Here is a 27518-nt window from a genome sequence, read left to right as displayed (position 1 = left end):
TTTCATTATTTATTGTATTCTCGTGAGTGAATAGAATGAGTTTGAATGGCAGCTAGATGTCCTAGATGATGACGTCATCGGTAAACCCAGGCTCTAACAAGAAGCATAAGCCAAGGTGCAAGTTTTTTGTTGTTTTTTTTTTTTTGGGGGGGGGAGGAGGAGGGACTAAACCAGCTTCTGTGTGTATCTCACGTAAGTCAGCTGACGTCTACAACAGAACTGTCCAGGACCGACCAGTGACAGGAAGCATACTTTGGAGGAGGGGGGGGGGGAAGGAAAGATGTGCGGTGAGATGAAAGTAGGTTAGAACACAGGTGAAAGGTTTGTCCAACAGTTGAGGAAGGAAGCCTCTGGTAAGCGGTTCTCAAACTGGAGCATGCGCACCATAAAGTGCATTCTGCAGATTGACTCGAGATCTAGCAGTGGCACATTCACACCACCAAAGCATTCCTATATCATGCTCACATAGACATGACCAGCGCATAATTTTTCGACTCAGTACCGGACACAACAGAATGAGACAACATATGTTTATGAAGCTTAAAGTCGGGACTAGCGAAACCTGCCCTTGTAGAGCATCAATAGAGAATGCTGACCATGTCCTTCAAAGCTGCAAGATACCCGAAAAAGACTCTGGCCCCAAAACCTTCCTATAGAACAAAAACTATACGGAGAACTGCCTGATCTGGAAACCACTGCGCAGTTCATTTCAGGTATAGGATTACTGATCTGAACCCTCCGACATGAAAAATATGAGATCGAAGAAGAAGAACCCTCACATATTTTCTATCGTCTTGTCTCCCCCAGTTTCCCCTCTACCCACCTTAACCTCCATGGTTTGATTTCCCTTCACGTCGTTCAGTCAATGAGACAACTTTGCCTGTCAACTAATGATGGCACCGTGAAGACACAGTCTTCAGACTTATCTAAAACAGATTATGCTGACGCTTTAGAAGGAATTAGAAAAAGAGACTTTTTTTTTTTTTTTTTTTTTTTTTGGGGGGGGGGGGGGTGATGTACAAAACTATCAAATCACGCTGTAATTGCTGAAGTTATAATATGCTAGTTTTTTATTTAACTACTAGATTATCAAAAATATTCTAAACGCATAGAGAATCAATCCTAGACAAGCTAACAATAGCAAATAGGAAATATGTTCATTTGAGATGTTAGTTATAAAGGTTTTCCTCTAAGATATAATAGCAATATTAATAAAGTTCTGAACCAATGGAATTACATAGATATAAAAGTAGGTCGAGTATTGCTAACCATGGTAGAGATGAAATCAAAATGTGAGAACATAGACCCGCTCAAAGACTTTCACGAAGGGAGTTAACCTCGAAAACAGAAATATTTCATGCTAAACTAAAATAGTATTATCTATTAGGATTATTTCCCTTAGATAATCATTCACATTATTTTGTGAAAGCTATTGAATAGAAGGTACCATTATAAATATGGTATTCCCAAAAAAATCAGGAGACCTATGAAGGAAATGCATTATTATGCTTTGAAAAAAAATTGTAACCAGATTTTCAAAAATAAAAAAAAAAATGACAGTGAAGACATGGCTATCATTGAAATCAAGGGAAAATAAAAAGGTAAGGACATCTTTAACAAGTTGCTAATAAGATATCACATTGTTTCTAACAAAACAGAATTTAGCATTACGTGACTATATTCAAAAACAAAGAGTCTTTATTGATTAAAAGGAATCTCTTTGTAATGAACCAGTATTGCTAAGATAAGATCATTTTTATTGGTCCAATCAAATGGAAATTCAGTTTGACTACAATTGACCACCTCAGTGTAACTACTGTAACAATAACTATACAGATGCAAATCAGAACAACATTCACACAAGAAACGTATACACACTCACAACCAGCGCTTTGTGACTTAGACTTCTATGTACTTCTCGATGACGACAGATGACCTTGTAACACACTGACCGAAAGTGGGATAAAGTTTTTAAATCTTTCTGTTTTGAATGGAATGGAATGAGCTGGACTGTATGTGTCGAGATGTACTAGAAATACAGCGACACACAAGAGTACCTTGACATAAAAGAGTGTATTAATGACAAAGTAGTAGCCAAGCAGAGGCCGTTACACATGTTTTCTATCAAAACATGACACATTAGCGCAAAATGTTTTTGAGAGAGTTGTTATCAAATTTTAAAAAAAACATATTTCAATAGAAAAAAAAAAGATTAATGTCATAAGAACATTGTGACTTTTCAAGAAAAGTACCAAATTTCAATGCTCGTGACTCTTCAAGAAAAGAACCAAAGTTAGTTCAATGCTTGTGATTCTTCAAGACAAGAACCAAAGTTCAATGCTTGTGACTTTTCAAGAAAAGTACCAAATTTCAACGCTTGTGACTCTTCAAGACAAGAACCAAAGTTCAATGCTTGCGACTCTTCAAGAAAAGATCCTAAGTTCAATGCTTGTGATTCTTCAAGACAAGAACCAAAGTTCAATGCTTGTGACTCTTGTGAAATATTGGGGGGTGGGGGGGAGGAGTTTCAAATAAAGCTAAACCAAATCCTTCCGTATAGTGTAGTGCTCAGCTTTAGCATGTTATTTTTTTTTATTTTTAGTACGTTTTGGTCAATTATTATTTTTTTATCTCTTCAAAGTTGTAGGTGGATAAGTGGAAATTAGGTCAGATGTAAAAGTAGGTCGTGTGCTAAATTAAGCCAGACACTATGTGCCTGAATTAATACATTAAAAAATGTTTACGGTAAAATGTAAGTGTGACCAGGGTGGGGTGGAAGAGGTAATGCATGCAGACACATGCAGTCCTAACCCATTGGTAGTGAGATATGTCTACACGTGTGTCCCGTGGAACCTAACCCACTGGTAGTGAGATATGTCTACACGTGTGTCCCGTGGAACCTAACCCACTGGTAGTGAGATATGTCTACACGTGTGTCTCGTGGAACCTAACCCACTGGTAGTGAGATATGTCTACACGTGTGTCCCGTGGAACCTAACCCACTGGTAGTGAGATATGTCTACACGTGTGTCCCGTGGAACCTAACCCACTGGTAGTGAGATATGTCTACACGTGTGTCCCGTGGAACCTAACCCACTGGTAGTGAGATATGTCTACACGTGTGTCCCGTGGAACCTAACCCACTGGTAGTGAGATATGTCTACACGTGTGTCCCGTGGAACCTAACCCACTGGTAGTGAGATATGTCTACACGTGTGTCCCGTGGAACCTAACCCACTGGTAGTGAGATATGTCTACACGTGTGTCTCGTGGAACCTAACCCACTGGTAGTGAGATATGTCTACACGTGTGTCCCGTGGAACCTAACCCACTGGTAGTGAGATATGTCTACACGTGTGTCCCGTGGAACCTAACCCACTGGTAGTGAGATATGTCTACACGTGTGTCCCGTGGAACCTAACCCACTGGTAGTGAGATATGTCTACACGTGTGTCCCGTGGAACCTAACCAACTGGTAGTGAGATATATCTACACGTGTGTCCCGTGGAACCTAACCCACTGGTAGTGAGATATGTCTACACGTGTGTCCCGTGGAACCTAACCCACTGGTAGTGAGATATGTCTACACGTGTGTCCCGTGGAACCTAACCCACTGGTAGTGAGATATGTCTACACGTGTGTCCCGTGGAACCTAACCCACTGGTAGTGAGATATGTCTACACGTGTGTCCCGTGGAACCGAACCCACTGGTAGTGAGATATGTCTACACGTGTGTCTCGTGGAACCTAAACCTCCCAATCTAGTCTACATTGACATGCTCTTGTTCACGTCACCAAACACAAGGCTGTCAGGACTAAATAACCAGACAGGAGAAAACAAAAGCTTCAAGTACTCACAAGGTATGCTATTAAGACCAAGTACTCACAAGGTATGCTGTTAAGACCAATTTCATAAGGTATGCTGTTAAGACCAAGTACTCACAAGGTATGCTGTTAAGATCACGTACTCACAAGGTATGCTATTAAGACCAAGTACTCACAAGGTATGCTATTAAGACCAAGTACTCACAAGGTATGCTGTTAAGACCTATTTCATAAGGTATGCTGTTAAGACCAAGTACTCACAAGGTATGCTGTTAAGATCACGTACTCACAAGGTATGCTATTAAGACCAAGTACTCACAAGGTATGCTATTAAGACCGCGTACTCACAAGGTATGCTATTAAGACCAAGTACTCACAAGGTATGCTATTAAGACCAAGTACTCACAAGGTATGCTGTTAAGACCAAGTACTCACAAGGTATGCTGTTAAGACCAAGTACTCACAAGGTATGCTATTAAGACCAAGTACTCACAAGGTATGCGATTACGATCCAAGTACTCACAAGGTATGCTATTAAGACCAAGTACTCACAAGGTATGCTATTAAGACCAAGTACTCACAAGGTATGCTATTAAGACCACAGTAAATAATCGCAAAGTAGAATGTGACTAGATGCTTTAACTACTTAGGTACTCACGTGCTGATGTCCCAGGTGTAGGTTGTAAACTAGGTATCCGTGTGTTCCTTTCGTAATCTTCATACAAATCTTTGTAGTCGTCGAACGGTGACTTATGATTCATCAAGGGAGACGACCACAGCTCTTCCACAATGTCGTCTATAGTTTCAAACACCTCATCCACCTCTTCCATTTGAGGTACTTTCTTAGCTGGAGCTGTGACTACACTTTGTGCCTACATGTCTGTCGCATGGCCCACATTATGCAGAGAAAAGCTAACCCGCCACCCCATGCTCTAGCATCTCCGCCACATTCAAAACCAGGCAACGCCCTTAATTTCATGTATAGGGTCACTCTGCCCACTAGAGGCTTGTCACTAACACCAACCAGTGTCCATCCAATGAGACAATGGCCATGGCAATACTCCAAGGTCCGTCCGTTAGAAATACTGACGAACACAACGTTACACACAAATACACTTGAAGATCAACACTTGAATTGGAATGTTAGTGACTTGACTATCTCCCAGAATTGAGTGTCTAGTCCAATAGGACCGTTGTTCAGAAGAAACAAACAAAATCAATGAAAGAACGCTCTAATAACTACGTGATTGTGCGAGTGTTAAATCAATGACAACACACACATACACGCGCGACCTAAAGGTAGGATTAGATCTTCCTTAATCTCGAGAGTCCCGAGGTCAAGTGTAAAGCAAACACATTTCTTTTTAAAACAAGACAGTGAACAATGTTGGGGAGGGGAATGATGGGTAACTGAAATGAAAGGTTAGACCAAGCAGAGACATTATAGCTGCAAATGTCAATATATGTGTGACTTCAATATGCAAACAAGACGCGCGCACACACACACACACCGAGTTCTATAAACTACTTCCGATTCATTCCCAAGATCCAAGTTTTATCATTCAAGTTTCAGCCCATCCCCTAATGCAACTAAATTCTAATCACTTCTCATTGACTTTTTGTTGTCTATATTGTTTTACTGGGGATGGGGGATGCATGTGGTATTGGAGAGAGGGTTACAATTCGACTAATACTGCAATTAAAGACATGTACATAAACATTGCATCAATAGATTATAGATTGTGTATTTTTTATGTTCAAATAAACAGACGTTATTTTTCTGTACACATTATTTCAAATGATTTCAAACCCATTGAATCTATGATAGTACTCGAAGCCTTTGACTGCAATCATGTATTCACATTCATTATAAACCAAGTATCGATACATTTTAAACTGTTATTCTGCGTGCCTAACCATTTTTTTTGTTGTTGTTGTCCTGGTTCAACTATAGAGCTTCATTGGTGTTCAACTCGGAATAGTTAGAACGGAATAGAGGCCCTCTTAACCCTGGGACAAACTTTTAAATGAAAACCAGTTCTTAAATGTTCGTTGACTAAAGGGAGCGTCCTTACTGTTCACTTGTCAGTCAGTTCAAAGAACTGGGCTAATCTACTGCACTCTCTTACGATCGGCTAGACCAAAGATAGAGATGTGCACACGCTAAACCCAATACAGTTCAAGACGTAACTACCAGACCCAAACCCATAAAGTTACAAAGTCTTTGGGAAAAAAAAAAGGGGGGGGGGGGGGAACAAAAGACAAGGTGAAAGAAATGTGTGACTGTCACGGCCTCCCGAGCCAGTTATTCCACATTGGTGTGTGGTTACCATTCATCGGATCAGCTAAACATCTGTTGGGGCGTAAGTAGGAGAAAGTGACGAAGTGTATGCAAGACTGGCTTCAGAGTGGCTACGTTCAGAAGACTGTCTTGTCTTTTGGCTTCAAAGACAAGAATACCGCAAGTGCCCGTAAACGCCTACTAGTAAATGCAGGAATGTGAAGGTTAGAGCCCAGGTAACTTGGGGAGGTGGAACACGTGGAAGCAACGTGTGGCGGAGGGCCAAAACAAAATAACGACACAGCCTCTGGAACATTTTGCTTTCTTTAATGATTGAGCGCATAGATCTAGTATTTCGAGTTTCTCATTGATACTTTCACCCCACCAGGATGTGCTTATTTAGTACACAGCGTTGTGTGAGCAGCAGACGACCACTATTACAGCTGACACAATAAGGAAGAGAATACAACACCAACACACATAAATCACAAGTCTTAATTAAGCAATCAAGTCCCTATACTACCGTAGTCATAGCAGGGTCAATCCCAACCAGCTTTTTTTAAAAAATTAAATTGTACATTGTAAGGGCTACAGTTTGATTTATCGCAATATTGAATTCTTCTTGATCTTCATAAGAAGAGAAACTAAATATAAGCCTTTAAACTTATTGACTTTTAACATTATTAATCTCATAAGCGTAGTTCATTAAATCTGCCAACATATTTCGTTTTTGAAATAAATATTTCGAAATACACTGTATCAACTCAAAACCGTATATCCATATATATATATAAAGGCTTTATTCCAATAAAACACGACACACACAGTAACGGGCTGGTCACGACCAACAGACTACACTGAATACAAACACGAGAAACACAAAGTTTCAGTTCAGTTAACTATAGAATGATTTCAAAGTCTGTGGCGAGTCATAAGCTACTCACTATTAGATTCTAAACAGAAAAAAAAATGGAATACAAATAGAAGTATGTGCTTTTCAAGAAAATAAACGCATGAAGAAATAACAAAGCTGCAATGGTTGGAATCCCAATGAGCTGTTTAGGCGAGCGTGTAAGTTGGCGCGTGTTACCTGCATAAATACAAATCATTTCTCCACACAAAACCCGCACACAAAGAGTTGGACACCGGGACTAAATAGATCCAGGTCTTTGGTCTGGACAGAGAAAGCCAAGCAATGATTGACACAGTTTCAATCAACGTCACGTCCTAACGATCATAGTGACACATATTTGAAGAGATCGCTAGTCTTAGGCTCAAAACAAACCAAGCTAATCTCTCGCGCTGAGAAGTGAAGTAACGAGATTATGTACCTGATAACAGTCCGGTTTAATAACGCAAATGACGCCATCCAACAATGTGTAATCAGTATTATTCAAGGTAGCTTTCGACACTTCTCGGGACTCAACATTTCTGTTCTATTCCTACTACGATTATTCAGGCCTAAGATATACATTTCCAGGGAATCTATGACAGTAATCAAACTATAACGACTGTGATTTAAGATTCACATTTAAACAATGTTCAAGATGCCTGCATACAAAGATTGACGTGCACCAACGTGCCCCTGACCTAAACCATAGAACTAACGAATAAAATGCACACCTTGAGAGTCCATACAAATGAACAGGTAATAACGTAGTAACTCGAGAAGTGGCAAGTAAGCGAAGAGGCAATGTACTCAGCTACCAAGGGAGAGACCAGCTAACCATGGAGTGTCACACAACAGTTAGACAGAGGTCAACCTAACTACAACTTTACCCAGGAACAGGACTATTGCGTCTAGATATTCAAAGAAAACACATTCGCTTTGCATAACAAGTACTCCAGGCGCAAACACACACACACACAATTCAATACTGCCATTTTTGTTAAAGGACATAAAAAAAGGATCAAATGTTTACATTAGTAAAGAAAAATAAACAACAGAGGTATGAAACAGCATGCTAAACATTATACAGTGATCAAAGAGTAAGTCAAGGGAATAAAACAGCTCGCTAAACATTGTATCACTTTGGCTGACCAGTTGGAGAGACACGCTAAACATTGTATCACTTTGGCTGACCAGTTGGAGAGACACGCTAAACATTGTATCACTTTGGCTGACCAGTTGGAGAGACACGCTAAACATTGTATCACTTTGGCTGACCAGTTGGAGAGACACGCTAAACATTGTATCACTTTGGCTGACCTGTTGGAGAGACACGCTAAACATTGTATCACTTTAGCTGACCAGTTGGAGAGACACGCTAAACATTGTATCACTTTGGCTGACCAGTTGGAGAGACACGCTAAACATTGTATCACTTTGGCTGACCTGTTGGAGAGACACGCTAAACATTGTATCACTTTGGCTGACCAGTTGGAGAGACACGCTAAACATTGTATCACTTTGGCTGACCAGTTGGAGAGACACGCTAAACATTGTATCACTTTGGCTGACCAGTTGGAGAGACAGAGTGTGTTTGAGTGTGTATGAGAATTCTGTGAGGTTTTCATGATGATTTAACAAAAACTAGTTATTTTTTTCAAATAAAATTGCTCGAGTCTGAATTCGAACTCGGGGTCTCGACTCCATGATGTAAAGGTCGACGCGTTAACCACTGAGCTATGGAAATACTTATAAAAATAAAAGGTTTTATAGTCTTATAAGTCAAAAGTTATTTAGTGAACTTATTCTCTCCCTTTAGCTTAGAGCATTTCTTTATATAATAAAACAAAATGAATTAATTACGACTAATTGATGAAATAATTTGTTAATGTTTAGATGTATTCGTGTGTTGTCATCAACAATAAATAATTGTGCAAAGTTTTAACTTGATCCGAGAATGGGAAGTGGGAGGAAAAACGTGTACAAGATTCCATCCAGACAGAGTGAGTTGAAACAAAAAATTATAAAGTGCGACGCATATAAATATATAAATAAACATCCAGCGACCCTTTTGATCATTGTCACGTCAAACTTAAATATATGGGAGTTTCATGAAAAACAAGTTTTAATTTTTTTTTTAATCTGAATTTAAAAAATGGGAGTAAGCTAACAATTTGAATGCACTTTAGAATGGAACCTAAGTATGCACCTTATTCGGTCAGATAAAGAGTGACCATTTTCTATACAAGGTAATACTAAACATTATAAACACGATGTGTGGATTAAGAATGAAGTAGTTACCTTACAAATTCACGTTTAATGAAAGTTCTGGAAAAAGAGAGAGAGAGAGAGAGAGAGAAAGAGGAAGAACTTTAACCTGGAATTGTGCAAAAAGAGAGGATTAAAATCTATAAAGACACGCAGCAAGACCCATTGTTAGGTATAAAATATAAATAAAACTTCACACTCAAACCAATGCACCGAGCATATTATGATCCAGTTCAAATCTTTTCTTTTGACTATTGACACTATGCTGGAAGCGCAATTCTAAAGCCCCAACAGGTTCAGTAAACCCATCAATCACAACAAGGCCATACAACAAATAATCACTACAGAAATCTGTACAACTAAGGTTGAACCAAGACTTCCAGGCCACTCGATTAGAGGGAGACGGGGTGAAACATGTCATGTACACAGACACAAGTGGATCTAGGCAATACAAAGTCATGTACACAGACATAAGTGGATCTAGGCAATACAAAGTCATGTACACAGACACAAGTGGATCTAGGCAATACAACAGAGTCATGTACACAGACACAAGTGGATCTAGGCAATACAACAGAGTCATGTACACAGACACAAGTGGATCTAGGCAATACAAAGTCATGTACACAGACACAAGTGGATCTAGGCAATATAAAGTCATGTACACAGACACAAGTGGATCTAGGCAATACAAAGTCATGTACACAGACACAAGTGGATCTAGGCAATACAAAGTCATGTACACAGACACAAGTGGATCTAGGCAATACAAAGTCATGTACACAGACACAAGTGGATCTAGGAGCTAACATAGAAGAGGACACAATCAATTGGATCTAGGCGCTAACATAGAAGAGGACACAATCAAGTGGATCTAGGAGCTAACATAGAAGAGGACACAATCAAGCTGATCTAGGAGCTAACATAGAAGAGGACATAATCAAGTGGATCTAGGCGCTAACATAGAAGAGGACACAATCAAATGGATCTAGGAGCTAACATAGAAGAGGACATAATCAAGTGGATCTAGGAGCTAACATAGAAGACGACACAATCAAATGGATCTAGGAGCTAACATAGAAGAGGACACAATCAAATGGATCTAGGAGCTAACATAGAAGAGGACACAATCAAGTGGATCTAGGAGCTAACATAGAAGAGGACACAATCAAGTGGATCTAGGAGCTAACATAGAAGAGGATATCAAACATGACCCCAATAAAAAAATGTAGGAATGTAGGCCTATGACTATTACTAAAAGAAACTAATTAGACAATACTATATCACTATTACCAATAGGTAGTTAATTGAATAATATTAAAACACTACAAGTCCTACAAGTAATCCTAAATTGTCATAGCTCATATTACAAACACTCCTCACCAGAGATCAGAATTTCTACTCATAAACATTGTTTGCCAGAATGCCAAAAAACACACATCCATACAAAGAGAGCTCGCTACACAGGATAATAAAGAAAGAAAGAGATGAAAGAAGCCCAAAGTGTGCTAGGAATGTGATCTACATCGAATCTTAATTGTTCATCACTAAGTCATCGATGCAGTTTAAGGCCCTCGCTCAGTTGCCCCAAGGGTATGAGTCACACAAACATGTGGTGCCCATGCTAACACAGTTAGTGTACTTTATCAAAAAGTTTCGCTTGCTTTACAGTACCCTTCATTTAGGCTTTCTTCATTCATAGACTTGACATTTCCTTCATAATAAACAGAAGAATGTGTTTGAACCTTCCAGCCCTACTATCTAACTATAAACTGCACATATTGTCACGGGCATGCTTCACGTCCCACAGACCTGGGATGTCAGTCAGATTCAAGTACAACTGTTACCATTACAGCTGCTAACATCTGCTTTCAGTGAGGTCCTGGTGCAATTTGAATTAGACAACAAGTACAAACAATTGACAATGACTACAATGAACGTAGTTGAAGTATTGTGTCGAAGACATTCAATCCAAACACTTGATTATTCGTGTGCTAGATTTGTCACCTATTGGTTCTGTTAGAGACTTCAAAGTCTAATAAAACGTGAGGGTTCGCCTAAACAACACTAGAATCCCAGACTGACATGTCAGACAAGATAAGCGTAAGCACTTCCAATGTCTACACAATTGTATAATGGTAAATAGAACTAATGCTCTGACCACTAGCACCACCTCCACAGCTACACTGACTTAGTCACATTTAACAAACAGACAACGTCTGACCAATAGTCTACCTGTCAATAAGTGAACAAAACATTCGGTCCACTAAAACAGAACGTCTAGCCTATCCACAGTGAAATAAACAGTTGCGTCCCAGGAATTTCTCCACGAATCCAAACAAGATTCTACTGTCAGGCATGTGCGTTCACTTAAAAAACAACAACAAACCATCAACATGCGCAACCAATGTGTGTTTGTAGGTGAAGTCGACACAAATAGCGATTATCTCCCGAATGAAACACAACACCGCTGTGTGGGTTGTAGAGGGCCGTACCTCCACGTTTGTACTAATGTCTCATTAGTGGTGAATGACTTGGCCCTGGTCACGTGACTGGGTTCCACCAAGCTAGAAAAGCGACCAACTCTGTCGCGTGCTGTCTACAACAACGAGGTGACAGAAGACGCACTGTCTAATGACTGGAAGGAACAGAAGGGGTGCGGAATGTTTTGGTGGACAGGTAATTACTAGGGAATCACTTGAATCAAGGGAAATAAAGGAGACAGAAATCTGGTATTAACATTACACAAGGAAACAAGACCGGCCATAGACCGATTGGGCCCCGCGCCTTTCTGGGGCCCCGCTATTTACATTCAGCATATGACTATCAGTCATGGCTCTTGTCACAGACTTTTAAAGATGTAGGACTTTAAAGGTTAACATATATAGAGTATCAAAGGATTGGCGTAACTTCAATTAAGCCACTATTGCTTTTGAGTAGCTTCCTTTGCACGTATTTGGATATAAGTCAATGTTTCCCAAAGACCCAAATTGTGTTCTGTGGAAACCTAGTGTTCCGCTGAATAGGTGCACCACGAACTCCCGGAATAAATAACTAGTAGGCCAACCAGGTGAATTAACCTCTCTAAAAAAAAAAAAAAAATTATTCCGCTAATTACTCAGAATTTGCAAAGTATTCGTTACAGAAAAAGTTTGGGAAACACTGAATTTAATTAATAGTAATAGTTGTTAAAAAAAAAATAGAATAGGGGCCTTTCAAGCATCCATCTAATTGGGCCCGCAATTGGTAAGGCCGGCCCTGCAATCTACATCTAGATAGCACTTTGTTTGAACAATGTCGTTCATGTTCCAGTTCACTGTGAACTTCTCGTTCAATACCTTCAAACACACGAGTTGGTTTCCTTAGAGAGCGTGGTTAGGGGTTTGGTTTCGCTTAATAACGGACTGCTCAATGCATCGAATGATAACCTAGTTTTGTCATGTGCAGGAGAAAGTTACTCCTTCAAATGATCAGAATGCTGTAACAAAACCAAAGAAATCAAATACACCATACATTACTACTAGAAATCCAAGTACTAGATCAAGAAAACAAACCTCGAGTCCACGAATGGTTACGAGTCATCTTTTAGAAAACATTTTCCTCTACAGAAATACTAAGCATCAGAAAAGAAGCAAGCTAGAACTAAGATCTAGATCGGAAACCCGAGGTCTGGCTCCAAACCTGATTTCCGTGTCTACAGCACTGGATGGAAACCAGAGCAACATGCCGCCAGTGTTACAAGGAGGACAGAGAAACTGCACTTGTGGGATGAATCACTGGCATACGACTGAAGACAAGAGACTTGACTATATGCATGTGACCACTGGAAAACAAGGGAGGAACATCATTTCAATCTATTCCAGTATTCACTTGAACATTATTTCAATCTATTCCAGTATTCACTTGAACATTATTTCAATCTATTCCAGTATTCACTTGAACATTATTTCAATCTATTCCAGTATTCACTTGAACATTATTTCAATCTATTGCAGTATTCACTTGAACATCATTTCAATCTATTCCAGTATTCACTTGAACATCATTTCAATCTATTCCAGTATTCACTTGAACATTATTTCAATCTATTTCAGTATTCACTTGAACATCATTTCAATCTATTTCAGTATTCACTTGAACATCATTTCAATCTATTCCAGTATTCACTTGAACATTATTTCAATCTATTCCAGTATTCACTTGAACATCATTTCAATCTATTCCAGTATTCACTTGAACATCATTTCAATCTATTCCAGTATTCACTTGAACATCATTTCAATCTATTCCAGTATTCACTTGAACATCATTTCAATCTATTCCAGTATTCACTTGAACATCATTTCAATCTATTCCAGTATTCACTTGAACATCATTTCAATCTATTCCAGTATTCACTTGAACATTATTTCAATCTATTCCAGTATTCACTTGAACATTATTTCAATCTATTCCAGTATTCACTTGAACATCATTTCAATCTATTCCAGTATTCACTTGAACATTATTTCAATCTATTCCAGTATTCACTTGAACATTATTTCAATCTATTCCAGTATTCACTTGAACATTATTTCAATCTATTCCAGTATTCACTTGAACATTATTTCAATCTATTCCAGTATTCACTTGAACATCATTTCAATCTATTCCAGTATTCACTTGAACATCATTTCAATCTATTCCAGTATTCACTTGAACATTATTTCAATCTATTTCAGTATTCACTTGAACATTATTTCAATCTATTTCAGTATTCACTTGAACATCATTTCAATCTATTTCAGTATTCACTTGAACATCATTTCAATCTATTCCAGTATTCACTTGAACATTATTTCAATCTATTCCAGTATTCACTTGAACATCATTTCAATCTATTCCAGTATTCACTTGAACATCATTTCAATCTATTCCAGTATTCACTTGAACATCATTTCAATCTATTCCAGTATTCACTTGAACATCATTTCAATCTATTCCAGTATTCACTTGAACATCATTTCAATCTATTCCAGTATTCACTTGAACATTATTTCAATCTATTCCAGTATTCACTTGAACATCATTTCAATCTATTCCAGTATTCACTTGAACATCATTTCAATCTATTCCAGTATTCACTTGAACATCATTTCAATCTATTCCAGTATTCACTTGAACATCATTTCAATCTATTCCAGTATTCACTTGAACATTATTTCAATCTATTCCAGTATTCACTTGAACATTATTTCAATCTATTCCAGTATTCACTTGAACATTATTTCAATCTATTCCAGTATTCACTTGAACATCATTTCAATCTATTCCAGTATTCACTTGAACATTATTTCAATCTATTCCAGTATTCACTTGAACATTATTTCAATCTATTCCAGTATTCACTTGAACATTATTTCAATCTATTCCAGTATTCACTTGAACATTATTTCAATCTATTCCAGTATTCACTTGAACATTATTTCAATCTATTCCAGTATTCACTTGAACATCATTTCAATCTATTCCAGTATTCACTTGAACATTATTTCAATCTATTCCAGTATTCACTTGAACATTATTTCAATCTATTCCAGTATTCACTTGAACATTATTTCAATCTATTCCAGTATTCACTTGAACATTATTTCAATCTATTCCAGTATTCACTTGAACATTATTTCAATCTATTCCAGTATTCACTTGAACATTATTTCAATCTATTCCAGTATTCACTTGAACATTATTTCAATCTATTCCAGTATTCACTTGAACATTATTTCAATCTATTCCAGTATTCACTTGAACATTATTTCAATCTATTCCAGTATTCACTTGAACATCATTTCAATCTATTCCAGTATTCACTTGAACATCATTTCAATCTATTCCAGTATTCACTTGAACATCATTTCAATCTATTCCAGTATTCACTTGAACATTATTTCAATCTATTCCAGTATTCACTTGAACATTATTTCAATCTATTCCAGTATTCACTTGAACATTATTTCAATCTATTCCAGTATTCACTTGAACATCATTTCAATCTATTCCAGTATTCACTTGAACATTATTTCAATCTATTCCAGTATTCACTTGAACATTATTTCAATCTATTCCAGTATTCACTTGAACATTATTTCAATCTATTCCAGTATTCACTTGAACATTATTTCAATCTATTCCAGTATTCACTTGAACATCATTTCAATCTATTCCAGTATTCACTTGAACATCATTTCAATCTATTCCAGTATTCACTTGAACATCATTTCAATCTATTCCAGTATTCACTTGAACATTATTTCAATCTATTCCAGTATTCACTTGAACATTATTTCAATCTATTCCAGTATTCACTTGAACATTATTTCAATCTATTCCAGTATTCACTTGAACATTATTTCAATCTATTTCAGTATTCACTTGAACATTATTTCAATCTATTCCAGTATTCACTTGAACATCATTTCAATCTATTCCAGTATTCACTTGAACATCATTTCAATCTATTCCAGTATTCACTTGAACATCATTTCAATCTATTCCAGTATTCACTTGAACATCATTTCAATCTATTCCAGTATTCACTTGAACATTATTTCAATCTATTCCAGTATTCACTTGAACATCATTTCAATCTATTCCAGTATTCACTTGAACATCATTTCAATCTATTCCAGTATTCACTTGAACATTATTTCAATCTATTCCAGTATTCACTTGAACATTATTTCAATCTATTTCAGTATTCACTTGAACATTATTTCAATACATTCAAGTATTCACAATCTGTTGTTTTAGATGCCAAGTTAAGATACAATTTTTTAAATAGTGTATTGCTGTTTGACCAAAAAAAAAAAATGTTGCTGCGTAGTAGACAGTGAAGTGTATCTAAGAGAGAAATTAGAATCCATCCTACAAGAAAAATGGAAACAAAGTTTGATAAGGCGTGGCAGTGACAAGACATTAGTCTCCGAACACTGAAAGACATGCAAGAGACTAAACCCACCGGCAAATAGAGACTTAAGACACGTCATTGTGTTTTACTATGAGCAATATCAATGACTTGTTAATAGTCATTCGTCTTTCATTGCACTCACCACGGGCACCAGTGAGACTGCTTTAAGTGGATCAATATATCTCTATAGTGTGTGTTACAAACTAAAGCAAACCCTATAACGTCACACATGAAGTAGCTCAGTTCTTGTTAGTTCCCTCTGTCCTAATACTACGTGTATAGAACATGTATGCTTAGGTTATCAGCATCATTATCTGAAATAAAAAGGAATGACAGACCTCGCCCTGATTACAGGGCTAATATTGATTCATCACCAAATTAAAAATGCTAGCAAACACATTTTATCTCAATTAGTTTCAAATTGAAGTTTAAAAGACAAAACTTGACTTAGTCAAATGTAGGTACACTTGTTTACTCTGAGGTGTACTTGTCAAGACTGACTACTGATGGAGGACTAGTTCACCACCTGTACATTGCCGTGGTGCTCGCCCAATAAAGTGTGTGAGAGAAACAGATGTCCTCTACTCAGGTCGCTGTAGTGAGCGCATCATAAAGACCTAAGCACACACGAATGTCAATAAAATAACTGAAATGAAATAACTGTGTTTTTGTGTTGAAAACTTGATACTTCTGTATTTCTCCCATTTAAATTTAAAATTGAACCATAATTACATAGGGCTTTTTTTTTTGGAAGATTGTAACAAAAAAAAAAACATGTATTTTTTTTTATTTCTAGATTCAGTTAAGTTGCACAGGTAGATCTAAATCTTAACTATTCAGCACACGTACACACATCATTTACTTCTACTGACGAGTTGGGTTGGTGGGGATTGGAAAGTCGAAATCGCCAACTTGTATAATTCTCATGAGATATTTGAAAACTGCACCAGACCTCGTTGTACCAAACAGACCAAATATGTTGTTTTTTTTTTTAAAGCAATCATTTCTCAGAAGTACAGAACTACAAAGTGTCCCCGTTGTTTGAATTCTCCAGGTTGTCTTGATCTTTCACATTCAGTGTAAGGGACAATGTAAGAGATATAGTTTTAATTGTCTTTTTAATCCAGAATCACAAGCAAAAGATAAAAAGGTTCAGAAAGATACTAAGTACAGTTTGTTAGAAGTGAAATCTTTTAACAATACTGGTTTCTTCTGACCAAGTTTTGGAATTCTAAAGTTGTTCTGAAAATTCCTATTACAGACCAGTTCAGATGAGTTTGAAACAGTGGAGGAAATAAATGTTTCACATTGGATGTGTACACGCTAACTTCAGTCTGTAACTAGGACATGGTCATGAGGGCAAGAGAACCAAGTAAAACACAATGGGCTGCTCAATAATGCTGTCACTTCACTGATCTAGGTCATGACATGTTTACAATAGTTACAATTGAAAAAAAAACACATTATACTCATAATCCCATAAATACTCATACTTATAAGTCAATTGTTTGTTTATTACAATACATGGTCTCCCTCCAAGTGATACCCTCTAAACAGTGTGGTTCTAGCACACAGTGAAACAAGAAGTTACCGTTTGGCTCCATACATCAACAAACATCAAAGCACTTCACAAAATCTAGGATCATGTGAGCACTGTACCATTGAGCCCATGCAAACTGAAGAAGTACAGAAACAATCAGATAGTGATATACACCTCGATTCAGTACTACAGTGCTAAGACTTGAACATGGCTTGGCAATCAACCAGAGTAAAGGGGAAGAAATGGAAAGAGGTCAAAAGGAACTTTGGTAGAGCTTTGCCAACACACGATCTGTCTGGATAGGGAGAAAGAAAAAAAAAGGCTTTGATCCACTCTCCTGGTAGGGTTTAGACCAATTTGATCCAAAGTAAATAACTCGTGTCCAACTGTCTGTGACTGTAACCACTCCCTGACCCAGGACGACTGAGCCACGCTTGGATAAGTTTGAATGGAATCAATTCCTTCCATAGATCAGGTAAGTTGATCTCTACATTGTCTTGTCCAAACCCAGCCATATATCATGCTAGTATTAGTATCACTGAAACATGAGTTGACAAGTGGTGGATGGGACAATTCAAGAGCTGTATCTACATACAATTTATCAATGCTGACAAGACTGTTAAATCAATGTATAAACCAATGAATGGATAAAAGAGAGAGAGAGAGAGAAGGCTTAACAAACAAAACAAACCTAGAGAACATCAATCCCAAAACTGATCACTAAATGTGATTTATTTACAGTGAAGTACACGAGAAAGCAATGGATGGGGTTGTGCTGACCACACATCATACTCATTAATTAATCTGTAAAGAATCTTAGGTAATGAACATGTGCCTTGCGATCTCGAGGGGAAAGTATCCCAATAGAATGCATTAATGTATTTCTAACAATGATGATTATCTTGTCCACTTACAATCAAAAGCAACAAACAAACAGGTCTATTCAATCATAACCATATGCCAGTAAGGTGTATGTCACTCATCACCAGGACAAGCTGTCACAATCAAAATAGCAAACAGAATCTCCATGTTATTTTGATAAAGTCACAACGAGATCTAGAACACCCAATTAAAAACGTATTTCTATATGAGAAAAGTGTGTGGTACAATCAAAAGTCTACTTCCTTGGTACTACTTCTCCCTCTAAAGACAGTCTTCACTGGTAACTGTGTTGGTGTTGGTGGTGGTGTGTGTGTGTGTGGGGGGGGGGGGGGGGGTAATTCTCACCATCCCCCTTTTTTTCCCTCAAAAAGTAACTTTTAATTACACTTTTATTACCAAGTACTTCTTCCTCAGATAGAATTAGGCAGTACAAAGTTTGTTTGTTTTTCTATTTTAGAAGAATTACCATTACCAATATTTCTTTGCACAATCAATCATCAGGTGGGATCTTCTAAATGTCAACCCGCTAAACCAACCTATAAACCACATAGTAGTCCTTTTTCTTTTCATTCAACAACAATTTCTGAATGGTCCTATCTACCCTAAACATTCCAAGACTATCTACCATAAACTTATATCCTGCTAAAAAGACAGAAAAAGGTTCTGGGGGAGAGGGGTCAGAGTTCAGGCACACAGTGTAACCTAAGCCTTGCCCTTCTTCACACATGCTGAGTTTCATTTTACCTTCACACTAGACACTGAAGCCACAGATCAGAGAAATGATAGACCTGAGAGATTCTATTTCTTTCAGTGGGGACACTGAGTTTAACTTGAACTGGAAAAGGGATAGAAATGTTACACTGTTTAGTCTTCAATGATCTACACAAATTATCAATCTTTTTGCAAGTACAAAGATTCACACCATGAAGTAAAAACTGACTTACAAAATGACTTCATGATGACTTTAAATGGGGCCTACATGTGTATTGAGACTTAATTAAGACTGACTCAAGAATAAAATATATTTCTTTAGGGACTGGAATTTAAAAAAAAAAAAACTTGTCAAACACTCAAAGCTGTAAACTAAAAGGAGAAACAATCTGTTCCAAATAGAGCACATTGAAGACTGCAGGGATTGGAGGGAAATAAGAAGATCCAATTCTTGTCCCATACAGAGTGTTAGGAATCTTTCAATGAGAAAACAGAAAGTGACATGGAAAGGAGAAACTAAACCTGCAAGCTGAGCTTATTACAATGGTGGTAAACATAAATATAGAGAAGAAATTGAACAAGAGGAATAACAGACTCTTGTAGATGGTCCATTGGATACAACTGAAGTGTTTTACCAGATGTTCAGCCATGATACAAGGAGTTATCAAGTCATCTCTGAATATATCTACATAACATCAACTTAGTCATGCTGAACCACACAAATTAGGGAGGAGGGGGGGGGAGGGGGCTTGGACCAGGTGGTCATACCACCACCTTTCCCTTTCCTTCTTTATGTACAATCAAAACTGACCCCCCCCCCCAGGCCAAACAGGTAAGACTTAGAAAGCAAGATAATAGCTTCAACACATCAGTGATTAGCACAAGTCAGCAATATTTGATTCAGGTGAAATAGGAGCCTTCACACAAAGCAATTAAAGAAGAACAATTACAATCAGGCAAACATAAAGCCTTGTCAACCAAGAAAAGAAGGCAACACAGTATTTTTATATCAGTATCTGTTTCAAGAATAAACTAGGTGATATCAGAAACATGGTAAATGAAGACTTATTCTAAATATCATTAGAAATTATCCAGTTTTATGTTGACAGACCAAACTAAGAAATAAATAGAATACCACATCAGGAATTAAAATGAATTGATATTGTTCTGTAAAAAGAACTGAACAGTGACTAGTTTTAGGCTTTTTGGATCAAATGATGAATAACTATGACATGTAAATATAATTGACAAGTTTCCTATGTAACTATTTTTCACAATTGATTAGAGCAGAAATATATAACTATTCATGAGTTCTAATAATGCCAACTACAACAAAGAATAACAAAGGTATATAGATTTTCTTGTTAGCAACTACACATTTCACTGACTAGCAAGTCAAATACAAACTAGAATTTCAAAAGATAAGAACAGAAAGGCTTATGTTCTCTTGGCCCACTGGACATGACCAGCATTAAAATTTCACACTGAGGACAGTTGTGTTTGCTCAGCAGAACAAGTTAAATGTCAACTCAGATCAAATCTTCAGTCATGATAAGAATTTTTACACAGTCTAACTAGGCCACAATGACGTCCAGGCGACAGCAAGAGAGATAACTCTTGAATATTAATAAACTGTTTTGATCTGATTTACTTCCCTTGAATATTTTATTTTTTTTGAATAAATTTGTTGATTGTACTTACCAACATCTGCTGTAGGTAACATATTCCCTGACAATTTCAGTTCTTCAAACTTTGAATTTAACACATTCATCCTTTAAATAGAAAACAAAACATAAAAGTAAAACCAAAAGATGCTACAAAGAAGTTTAACAATGACATTATGAGATACCAATGCAGGCTTTGTTAATTTAAGGCTATACTTATTCATTCAAAATAGCAATGAATAGAGTTTAGAAATTAATCTAGAGGGTGGGATAACTATGAAGTAAAGCCAGTGCCTGGGTTCTAACCTACATAGAAATGTCATATATACTCAAACTAGATTTGGTACCTTAAAATTAGCTCATCCAATAAATACAAACATTTCAGACTTTTTTACTGGCCAACCTAAAGCTTCTTTTACCAGTGCCCTCTGCTAAGATCTACTTCACCAGCATACTAAACATTAGTCAAGTAAATATTTGTTCATTTTACATTTAGATTACATTTTTTAGTCTAATCAAGGAATAATTTAAATCATAGAGCTTAACTTTTATTCCAACTTTGTAAAGTATTTTAAAAGCTGTAGCAGTTTAAAACTACAGAAAGTCCCTGTAGATGTATGGTGCATGGCTATCTTAAGCAATGGGGATTAAGGGTGAAAAGAGCATGGCTGTATCACTAACAAAAGATTCTTGAATGGAAAACATGAAGTGCAGGTTATTTTCATCATGAACTTTTTACATTGACAAACAAATGAAATCTTCCAGTGACAACAACACTTATCTAAAATGAGTAGTTTTCAGAGACTGTAGAGTCCAGACCATGTATTGTGCACCAACAGATTAGAGTTAGGTGAAGGGGAAGCAGCTATAAAATGTGTAAGTAATTTTGTAGGTGTACTGTTATGTCACTTAGATAGTAAGAAAGTATAGCAATATATTCAATTTCAATATTTAAAGTAAAAAAATAATCATTTTGAAAATTCTGCTAATTTATACTTAGACATTAGCTAGTACTAATACTTGGAGGCATTGTGGCTGAACAGTAAAGTGCTTGGTTTCCAAACCATAGTCCTGGCTTTGAATCCTGCTGGAGACTGGGATTTTATTTTTAATTTCAGGATCCTTGGGCATCTCAGATCCACATAGCTCTAATGGGTACCTGACATTAGTTAGGGAAAGTAAAGGCGGTTGGTCATTGTGCTGGTCACATTACACCCTCGTTAACCGTGGGCCAAAGAAACAGATGACCTTTACATCATCTGCCCTATAGATCACAAGGTCTGAATGAGGAACTTTACAACAGCAAAGACTGCACACAGAGCCTTATATGTACGTCACTAATTAGACTGTAAAAGAATAATATGTATATATACTGTATATTTTCAAAAATAAAATGTGCCCAAAACTTACAATGCACACTACTTTTTACAGGTTGACACAGTTGTAGGGATAGCAAAGCAATGATACAGCTACAAGGGGCAAGCCAAACAAGATATCCAAAATGAGACAAGTTAGGACAAGCCAATTCTTTTTTATTCCCACTATTACTGGCCAGGTCAAAAGCAAGTTGGAGAGGCCTGTGTGTAGTGGTCACCTTCCCATACAGAAACATGAGGCAGCCATATTCCATTTTTGTTTTCAATAAAGGCACACCTAATCTGCATTATCTTAAACAACTTATCAAGCACAGACAAAAGGTCTTAGACAGGAAAAGAAATACCACATTAAAGTAGGAGGTTGTGGCACATTAATCAAGTATGAATTTTAGATTTCAGGCCATGAAGGTTAATATTAAAGAATATATTTGGCCATTGGCCAAAGAGATTACTTTTTAGTTATTGACCAGTTCTAGTTTATACTACATACCTTTATGTACTATAAAAATAATTCTTATCTTATTCATAATCTATATCTAGATTTAGTAACATTAACTTTTTTTTTTTAAATGATAACTTTCTAAGGCTTAATTAATACAATTCCACCTAAGACTATGGAACTATATTTAGCATTTATTTAATTATTGAAATAAATTTTAATTTAGTCTAAAGAGTTAATGAAACACCCAGCCATCTCAATGATATAATTTTTGTAAAGCTCAAATATGTATTTAATCTTTTCAATTATTTAACACTAGTCGACAGCATACGCCGCATACACCGTTATTTTGCAGGGCCGGCCTTAGGCCACTGCAACCTATGCGACCCCAGTGGGCCTGCACTTTCATAGGACCCGCGCTTATTCAAGGTGTATAAATTATTAAACCATTTTATAACTTATAACAGATTTCCCGCGCCCTCTTGTCCATTTACCAAAAGCTCCTTGAAATCTCCCGAAATTGCAAAATATACGAAAAAATCCTTAAAATATACGGAAATATATAGACAAAAATTGTCATTTTGGGGTGTTATTCAATATGGTAAATGCCAATCCTATTAAATAAAAACGGCATTATGCATTAGCCGTAATTGTGTAATCTGGTGAAAGAAGCTTCTTGCACCTATGACAAGTCAAAAGCTTGCTGTCAGAGTCACTCAATTTTATCACAGCATTAATTATTATAATTTATTATTTATTTATTTTATTTTAATTATTTCCCAATCCTATCCCCAATTTCATCACCCACCCCACCTTTTCCTTCTCTCACTAGACTTAGTCCCCACCTTGGAGATATCTAGACCGGGGCTTTCACTTATCTCCCCTTGATCGGGGAAAGATAAACACACAGTCTCTTTGGTCTTACCCGCCTGATGTCTGACGGCCGCAGTTGACACCACCTTGGGTGGAATGCAAGTCAATCTTCCTTCCCCCCCCCCCTCTCTCTCCCCCGTCTCTCTTTGATCAAAGAAATTACTCGGGTCAACATGCATCATGACACTCCAAGGTGCGACTCCCATCTCGAGTCAAATTCACCCACGTGAGAGATAATCTTAAGCCTAGGACATTTCCTGTTTCCGCCTGTCTCTCCCAGGCCTTTATAAGGTAAACTAATTCAAACCAGACCCGCTCATTTCTCTATCGCTGGCAATCGAGTCTGGACTATTTCATTTATTCTTACTCTTAGAGGAATACCTGGTGGTAAGCCATCTTAATTACTCTCTGTATATTTCTCACTGGATACTATCATGTGTATTTTATTATTTCATTTGTATTTAATTAGTGCATTGTGTATTTCTCACTGTCGTAAGTAGAAAACATAAACATGGCATATGTATATATATTTATGTATTGCATTAATCTATTAATGCCACGTTGCTCAATTGATCGTTGACGCAACCATGTATATATTTGTACATTTATTTTATTTCCTTTATCTCGGCTGACTGCCTTGATAATTTTACTAGCGCTCTAATACTGCGCTTAGAAAAGAGATATGAATTATTTTACTAGCACTCTAATACTGCGCTTAGAAAAGAGATATGAATTAACTCCCCTGTAGTCATTCTACTTTGACGAGAGTTGCGCCCCTTGAACGGACGCTCTTCCCATTCAAGCACTCCATTGTTCTTGACCGACGGTCGTATGTAAACAAACCCTCATGGTCGCTGACCACCGCCCCATTTCTCCCCCCCCCCTTTTTCTTCCAATTTGTGTTGTTTATTTGAGATTATTATTTCCCCTTTTATGTACATTTTTATATTGCTACTATCATCCCTCTATTTTCCAAATTCCATTTGCCATCATCTCCTCACTGTACTCAAAGGCAATTTTACCAATCTGACGAATGCACCTCAGTCGAGGGCATCGATAAGATGCATGAGAAACATGTCCTAACTTGTCTTTATTTATCCGCAGCCTCCCTCAGGTGTCTGCCTTTTTATCTGACCTATTTGTTTGGATCACCTGCCAATTTATTTGGCATTATTTACCTGCCTATTGCCTATGCATTTGGCGCTATTCAGCACTGCGCTATTGCCTTCGTACTTAGTGCTATTCAGCATTGCACTACTGCCTACTTGCTATTGAGTATCATCTACTGCCTACTTGGATCTACTCAATCATTTACTCTGTGCTATCGGCTCTACTTGCCTGCCTATTTGACAGTCCACTTGTCAACCCATTAGGCACGACGTCCCTATAGACCCAGAGGCTGTGCAAGATGTCATAGCTCCGCCTGAACTTCGTAACCCACTGGACTTATCCTGTTAACTACACTGCCCACGGCAGATCCGCTCTGCCCGCAGTACACGCCCTACTGTGCCCACTACAGATATCAGAACTTTGGATTGAGACTCCACAAGAACTATATCACAGGCGTCCCTCTACCCGCTAGAGCGCCACCTCCAGCTGCAGAACCTCAAGCCAGGATCACAGCCAGCTGCGACATCAACAAGACAACCAGCTAAGTTCAGAAGACAAAGTGACATACTCTCTTATTAAGTGCAAGAGTGATGATTAAATATAGTATTGATTAGAGATAGATGTAAACCCTCCCCTTTTTTTATTCTTCTATGTAAATATTTATGTAAATAAATATTCTTCAATTTTTTACTTTTGTATCTGTCTTTCTTTGCTTGTCTCGTTGCGTGCCTGCTCCCGATTTATATGCTGACGGGTTGGTGTGTGATAACTTCAAAAATAATCATCCCCTAGACATTAAACCAGCCAAACACACGTCACTTTCGCCAACTTATCACAGCACCTCAAACTACTGAAGAATTACATGAGGTCAACAATTCTCAAAGATAGATTGAAACATTTGGTAATTCTTGCTATTGAGCGTGATCTATGTAGGAAACAGAATTATTATGATATACTGTATGACTTTGACGATAGTTTACTTCCTAGTCCAAACCTCCCACAGGACAAAGGGGGATGGGAGCGGGCAGGGTTTGATAAACCCAAACGACAGTCCGAATTTCACCTATTATCCGCTTCCCTACCCATACTTGGCCCCACGAAACCCGTTTCGCATAAGGCCCCACAATGGTTAAGTTTGGCCCTGCTATTTAGTGACGGGTGAATATACATAGTAGATTACTTGTTCTCTTACCATGACTTCTTGGTCACAATGGTTAAGTCCAGCGCTGCTACTTAGTGTTTGTAAAATGTTTTACATGTTTCGGATGTTCCTTCAGAGTTAAAGATAGTTTACTTCCTAGTCCAAACCTCCAGCATGGTGAAGGGGGATGGGAGCGGGCAGGGTTTGATAAATCCAAACGACAGTCCAGCTTGCAAACCGCACGACCAGAGAGGGGTGAATATTATTTGTTCTCCCCCCCCCCCTTTTCTTGTATTTTTTGTGGGGTGACCTATCTGCAGAAATTAGAGAGTGATCTTTCCTTTACTTCTTGCTCGTCCAAACTCTTTGAGCGAAGAAGTTTGGTGAAAATATAGATCAATATCATTAATATATTAATAATATTAATATGAATTGAATTTCAATCAAAATATTACCTAATCTGGTTTAGATCTAGATCCAATACAACTTATCCACAGTTTTGTAAGTTTTCATTTGTAATTTTCAAAATCCAAAATAAATTAATTTTTATTTTATAAATAATAGTTTGGTGTTATTGAAGTTTTATCATAAAATTTAGTGAACTACAAATGGGAAAATGAATAATCTCGTCATAACCTGCAAAATAATTACATAGAGAAAAGAGTTAAGATGCATATTTCTGTGAGCAATCTGTTATTTTTCTAACGTGAATAACATATATTAATTAGTTGCCGTTATTCATTTTTACTGGTAGATCTAAATTTAGATTTAGATTCTTGCAGGTTAAAGTTTTTGCTTTTAGTTAGTCAACTGTAATGAAAAAAAAAAAAATTCAACTACAAATATCTACTTTCAATATTATCTTTTAGCTCAAATACTCCAAAAGACTGACCTTTGTTGAGATAATCCTATTTTCTTCAAGTCATGCCTGACCTTCTCACCGACATGGCGATATATTTCAACTAATGCATTTGTTGCTGCCTCTCTCACCTGTACAATAAATGCTGTTTGTATTAACTATGTCTAAGTGAGGTATGCAGTTATGTTGGAGGATTGCCAAAAGAAAATGAAAGAGCTCTCTAACTTGAAGAAATGATAAATAAATAAAAAACAACATTTGAACATGTGTCAAACATTCATTAATTTCATACAAAAATACAGCCAAATTTTCTTAGATAGAAACCCAATGATTTTTTAAACTACTAATAATTTTTAAATAAGTTTTTAACACTTCAGTTAGTGCAGCATTTAAATATTGTATTGATTTATTAATTTATGTATATATAGATAAAAAGAAATTCAAAAGCAAAGAAAAAACAGAATCTCCTATAACTGAAATATAATGTAAAATGTATCAACTAAAATCTTCAGCAAATATTAGATCCTTAAATTTTTTAAAGCAAGTTTTTAAATAATATATATATATATATATATATATATAAATATATATAAATATCAGCCTTTCACCAAGATGAGTTCTTAAGTCAATTTATTTTTTTGGGGGGGGATATTGCACATATGAAATAATTCTTAGAAATCTACCTTTCTTATTTTATAATATTTATAAATATGAT

General features: G+C 36.9%; 1 protein-coding gene across 8 annotated transcripts in view; it reads right to left on the bottom strand.

Annotated features, from left to right (window-relative positions):
- LOC106074348 (CLIP-associating protein 1-like) overlaps window positions 1-27518 on the bottom strand; it is a 108691-nt gene that overhangs the window by 64133 nt on the left and 17040 nt on the right. For all 8 annotated transcript variants that reach the window (XM_056004597.1, XM_056004596.1, XM_056004598.1 and 5 more), the window contains exons 6-7: window positions 26837-26934; window positions 21043-21113 (exon numbers count right to left, since the gene is read on the bottom strand). In XM_056004597.1, the coding sequence (XP_055860572.1) occupies window positions 21043-21113; window positions 26837-26934 (169 nt within the window). The remainder of the gene's footprint in view (window positions 1-21042; window positions 21114-26836; window positions 26935-27518) is intronic.

Source organism: Biomphalaria glabrata, chromosome 11 (assembly GCF_947242115.1).
Source record: "Biomphalaria glabrata chromosome 11, xgBioGlab47.1, whole genome shotgun sequence".
Lineage (NCBI taxonomy): Eukaryota > Metazoa > Mollusca > Gastropoda > Planorbidae > Biomphalaria > Biomphalaria glabrata.
Note: the sequence above shows the minus strand (reverse complement) of the source record. Positions and strands in the feature narration are given on the sequence as shown.